Genomic DNA, 6000 nt, shown 5'->3' with positions numbered 1-6000 from the left:
CCCCACCCAATTTTTCTTCCTGTAATTTGCTGATATGGAGATCAACATCAACCCGTTTGGACTCTGACGCATTTGTTTCTCAGAGGATCTGATTCCTCAGGCCGAGATTAATACGTCAACATGATGTTTGTTACTGTTCGCTGGTATCTTACTCATCTAATGTATGTGTCTCACTGTAAGTTGTGCTATAGCTGCAAAGGCACGCAGGCTGTCCGTGCTGAGAAAAGATAGGGTGGTGTGTGTGGAGCTGTACGGACACTATAAACGTGTGAAAAAACTGTCTGTTGTGTGGTGAGTTGCCAGTGCTTGAACCATGCGGTAAATAATTAAAGTGTCTGTTGAGGCCATCCAGTATCACGTTCTTCATTTGATCTGTCCAGGTGATTGAAGGGAAATGTGATTTAAGAAAACATTTATAAAGTTGAGTTGATTCGATGTCAGTCTCTATTGGCTGATGCATTTTATATCAAAGCCATTACATCCTGAGGAGAGACTGAGAGGAGACTGAGACCACAGATCACTAAGGCGTGGAGTCGTGGTGACACATACAATATGTCCTGCATGCTTCATTCCTAACTAGAGAGCAAAATATATCCCTCATCCTGACTGATCCTTTTCTTACCAGCAACAGACACAGAGCAAAGACATGGGCCAAGCTAATCAATAATTCAACATTGAGACACCTTATAGTTATACATATACATCACTGAGCTGAGGATTTGTTAATGTTGTTTTGTTATTTAAAGATTTAAGTGTTTTTATTCTGTGTAATCTTCTCTTTTATGATATTCATTGTTTTGTACAGTTCCATTTTGAATTTTTTGTATTATATTTTATATATTCTGTATCATATACTGTTTGTGGGATAAGGTACACTGGAAAAGATTTCTGCATAATCATTCTTAAACTGATGCACAGCACTAAGTTTCTGTTATTTGGTTTACACTACACACTTAACCTGTCTTTAGTCACAGTGCCCTGAATAGATGATAAAAACAAACATGTTGTCCTGCACTGTTATATACATGTTATATGTCATGTTACAGAATAAACAGACAAACAGTGCAAAGAGTTTCATGTTCTGTCAGTGTCTGGTTTGACAGAAACAATAAGGTTGACACAGATGCAGATATATATTATAATAAACAGATTAATGTGTGTGTGTTTGTGCATGTGTTTGTGCGTGTGTGTGCGTGCGCATGTGTATGTCTTTGTAGGTAATGCAAGAGTGAAAAAAAAACAGCATGGCCAGTTGATTTACAAATGGAAACCATGATCCATAGAGTGCTAAAATAAAACTGCTATATGCTTCAGCTAAATGAAGTGAAGATTATGAACTCTCAACAGAGCTTTATTTATAATGGGGATTTATTGACCTTTGATTCAGCTGTTGCTGAGTCAGATGTCTTCACTGTCATCAAAACAGTGCACTACAGATGTCTGCAGTCTGGAGAAGTTTCTGTAATCCAGGCTACAAATATTTTTAGTTTGACAGACCTGTCTAAAAATACATGACTGTGTTGGTTTGTGTGTTTTTGGCTTCTTCCCTCTTTTTCACTGCACTTACCTTTCATCTCCCTCAGACTCCAGGTTTGGCAGGCTGCAGAAAATAGAGAAACAAACTGTAAGTGGAAGCGTTCCTAATAATTCTACTAATTACTGGTCCTTATTGAAATTCCTAAAAAAAACACTGTGAAAGGAAGCAGGAGAAATTTGTGAATGGTAATTATTTAGTAGAATTTTAAAAGGCCTTGAAACTCACACTAGGTGTACACACACACACACACACACACACACACACACACACACAACCATTCACACGCAGAGTCTTAACCTTAAAATTCATTAAGATCTGATTGGCTGTTTGTGGCTTTGCACATGCTCAGTTGAAGCTGCGGCGTATTTTTAGCTCTGACAAGTTGACACCTCTGTCAGTCGTCCTCAGAAGGTGACTCTGATCATGTCTGACTACAACCAGAGAAGGAGAGCTGATTTTACTGCAGCAGCCATGACAGCACCAGAGACCACAGCTGTCAGGAAGTGAACTGGTGACTGACATTTAAGAAGCTCTGACATGCCACATACATACATGTAAACACAGCTGACTGCATAACTGTGTGACCGCAAACTGACTGTGTAAAATAAGAGAAAGCATTAGAAGCAAACGGGGTCAGCAACTCTTTTCAGGAGGTGCTAAGATGACAAAAAGACCCATGAATAATAACAATTTAGAGTTTGTGCAAACAGAACAACATATTCTGAAAATATTTCAACAAAATGTACATTTACAGTTATTCATTTATTTATTGTTTTATATGTATTTTGGATTTTTTTTGACGTAACTGTATATATTGTATTTTTAATTTTTTCCCAAACACATCACTGTTGGGCTTTATTTTTTCAGTAATTTTATTCTTAATCAAAATAAAAAACTTTTTTTTTTTTAAAAAACAGATAACAAAACTGAAACAGAAGTGACAAGAGAGGTCATGATTTCATACAGGCTCATACAGCGAACCTCATACAGTTAGGAAAGGAAATTATAATATAGAAAATAAATCAGTAAAATAAATCCAGTTTTTTAAACAGGAAGGTGAAGATGTGAAGTCACTGTAACTATGTTACAAGTCAAACCATTTTACACAACATTAAAATGTCCTCATGATATTTTCCCCAAATTTCATATGTGGGAAAAAAAATTATTTCAAAGACGAAAAACAATTTAAAGTTCTGATTAAAAAGAATGTGGTGATGATGTTTTACAGCTACTCGTGATGCTCTGATTACAATATAAAAACCAAACATCACGTTGACCTTTTTTTCGCATGAGGATCGTGATTTTCTTCTGAATTATCAGCTAAACTGACTCATTTCCACCAACACACAGCAAAAAACAACCCTTCAGAAAATAACCTCATTAGACCTCATCACCTAATGACACTTGAAAGACATTGGCTGATTGTCTTTATCCTGCAGCCATCGTAAAAACAGGGTAATCATGCAGAAGCTGATGACTTACAGCTTTCATCTCTGACTGAAGCGCTGAGGGCTATTTCCCTTCACGTCAATCAACACCTTTACGAAGGTCGTGTCAGAGGAGAATTCCCGAGGGAGTCTTACTAGACGGCGTCTATCATCAGGGAGATACTAAAGTGTAACCATCAAAGCCAGGCTGGGGAACCTCCCATAGTTTCTAACTGTCTTTACTAAACTTAAACGCCCATCATTAAAACTTAAAGGCACGCTAATGATGACGGGGAGTAATGGTGCATGTACATTGTGATGACCACGCCCGATAATGACTGAAAATGCTTCCCTGTTCGTCAGCAGTCATTTTATTCCCTTAAACAACCACCACTTTCGCTTTTGCTGTTGTTTAGATCAATAACTGTAACCAAGCTGTAAACAATATATTGATTGATCCTCTCCTGTAATTTGGGGTCAACATGGGGTCAACTGGTTGATGTGTTGCAGTTGATTACGCGGGGTCATGACCTCACTACCCAGCTGGCTACTGCTGCCCAGTTTTTTCAGACTCCGGACTTCACTGCACACACAATATCCAAGCTGCACTGCTTGATACTGAGGTCACTAATACAAATAGTCTTCCACTTTAACGGCAGAGAAATCCCAGGCACTCCCTGCTGCGTGCCCTATTTGGAGTTGGAGAGCGGAGGACAGGGGTCAGAGGGAGCAGGTGGGTGAGGGATCCCGCCAATGGAGATGACAGATTGTGTTCGTGAAATACGGTGATCCCCCTATGCTACCCTCCATGACCTGTAACTCGACCCACTGAGGTTTTATTTAATCAAAATCTAATCAGAGTTTATTAAAAGCAAGGAACTAAAGGCAAGAACAGAGGTACTAACAGCATAAAGCACCTTGTTCCTGCTGGTGAGATCACATTGCTGTGTTAACACTGTATTGATTGAGACACTGGAAGCCTAATGGTTAAATTGCATACCACAAAGCAACAACATCCACAGTCTAATTCCCAGCTGGGGGACATTTGCCCCCCCCCCGCCTCGAGGAAGCTCATACGATATGATCAAAAGCTCCAGAACAGCGGCTAAATAAACGACTCTTGTGGTGAGACTGTTTGGTCAAGTAACCAAAATAGTTGATTATTTAAACACAGCGAATGAGCACCAGCTGACCAGTAACAGCTGACTCACTAATCACTGTCAAACGGGCCAATGAGGTCGTCTTGATAAATCTGACAATCTCACTCTTCTGATTAGTCATGCCGTTCACTCCTTTCACACATGCTACGCGCTTTTCCTCTAGTGCAGTTTGCTTCATGTGTGTTTCTTGTGTCTGCTGGGTTCTGCTCTGTGCTGAATTTGTCTCAGGATTTATTTATGGGCATTCATCAGAAGCAGACTCTTCCCCTCCCACTGTTCATCCCGATTGTAGCTATAAATATCCCTGACTGAAACACAGCACAACAATAACAACAGCAAACATGGTGGAAACATAGAGACAAACCCCCCTGAATGTTTGTCTGAATACGTGCGGAGGGCGACGTCTAAATGACAGCTCCTTAGTTTCTCCCTCGGACACATGATAAGTGAGAGGCTTCGACGCTTGGCAGGGTGTACAATCCAACCGAATATCTAAGGGAGTGCCAGCGCGACCCTGGTGTCAGAACAGGAGGAGGAACTGTGTGTGTGTGTGTGTGTGTGTGTGTGTGTGTGTGTGCGTGTGTGTGTGTGTGTGTATGTGTGTGGCTGCCAGGGACACTGTGACAATCACAAGTAGGGAGAACTAAGCTTTGTTGACAAATGGATAGTGATCGCTGCACTATCCTGGGTAGGTGACAAGATAATAATGACTAATGACTCCCAGAATGCATCTGGCAGGATACAAGGATTGAGTTTCAGCTGCTAAAACTAAACATAAACACAGCAGAGAAATTCAGTTGGAGCAAAGTGTCACAAAATGTACTGAACCAGCAGAACAAAGCAGAAATATGGATCGTATATATTTTTTACAATGTAAAGTACTCCAGGAATATCAAGTTACATTCATTTAGCAGTGTGTTCCAACCTGGGGGTCAGGACCACCTATGAGGTCCCAAGATAAGGGTCATAAGATGACCTACTTTTTGCCAATTTATTGTGAAATACTCAAAACATCGAGAAATATTATGGAGGTTCATAATTATATCTATTAGTGTTTTCCAGATCTTTTGGCCCCATCCCACGGTTTTCTTCAGTGACCACAGATCATTCCATGCTTGAACAACTGAGCAAGTTAAATTTCCTGAAGAAAACTGTTGGATAAGGTTGAAAGCTCAGGAAAAAGCTAGAAAGGTAGCATATTTTTTATTACGTATCACATTTTGGTTGCAGCAAACTTTGCTTTGCTTTCAATGATCTCCAGCCAGAAAGATCTGGAGGCATTGATTTAGCGGACTGTTTTGTCCAGAGTGAGTTCCCAGTGACTTCAACCTTCATAGAAATATGAGCTAAAACACATCTGACAATGAACGAAATGAGACAGGAGTGAGTGCTAGCATGATGTGTAGGTTTGAAAAGGTGGGTTCCAGCCTGCAGCTGCTGTTGGGATAATCCGACATCTTGCATTTGACTAATTTTGGGTCAGCGGCGCGTGGAAGGTTCCTCACTTCCTCCACAGCCATAAAAAATTAAAGCTGCAATATCAGGTCTTTTCCATTGACCTACAAATCCATTTTTGTTATATTGCCGTGTCATAGTACAAGAGTGCCTGCAGGTCTGACTTTGATGTTAATTACACTGTCCTGTCAGATGGGTAGAAAGTATTACTGCCCGCGAACATATAAATTAGCAGAGCGTCCAACCTTCCTGACAGACCAATTACCAGAGACGACCACACAGGCTGAGGATGAGGAAGGAAAACTTGCCACGATATCGACCGGAGTGGTCCGGGTCTCTGTGGGGAGCAATTCAATTCAAATTCATCTTTCATCTTTTGGACTGACTTCTCATTTCAAGAACGAAGTGCATAACAAACAGT

At 40.4% G+C, this 6000-nt stretch overlaps 1 protein-coding gene across 2 annotated transcripts in view; it reads right to left on the bottom strand.

Moving 5' to 3' along the window:
* abcc8 (ATP-binding cassette, sub-family C (CFTR/MRP), member 8) overlaps nucleotides 1–6000 on the bottom strand; it is a 53224-nt gene that overhangs the window by 18854 nt on the left and 28370 nt on the right. For both annotated transcript variants that reach the window (XR_002761248.2, XM_023415414.2), the window contains exon 18: nucleotides 1568–1600. Coding sequence is in view for 1 of the 2 variants with exons in the window: in XM_023415414.2 (XP_023271182.1) it covers nucleotides 1568–1600 (33 nt within the window). In the remaining variant the exon portion in view is untranslated. The remainder of the gene's footprint in view (nucleotides 1–1567; nucleotides 1601–6000) is intronic.

The sequence above is a fragment of the Seriola lalandi genome, unplaced genomic scaffold (assembly GCF_002814215.2).
Source record: "Seriola lalandi dorsalis isolate HSWRI2012SDOR001 ecotype SW California unplaced genomic scaffold, Sedor1 jcf7180002054553, whole genome shotgun sequence".
Taxonomy (NCBI): Eukaryota; Metazoa; Chordata; class Actinopteri; order Carangiformes; family Carangidae; genus Seriola; species Seriola lalandi.
The sequence above is the reverse complement of the archived record's forward strand: the minus strand, read 5'-3'. Positions and strand labels throughout refer to the sequence as shown.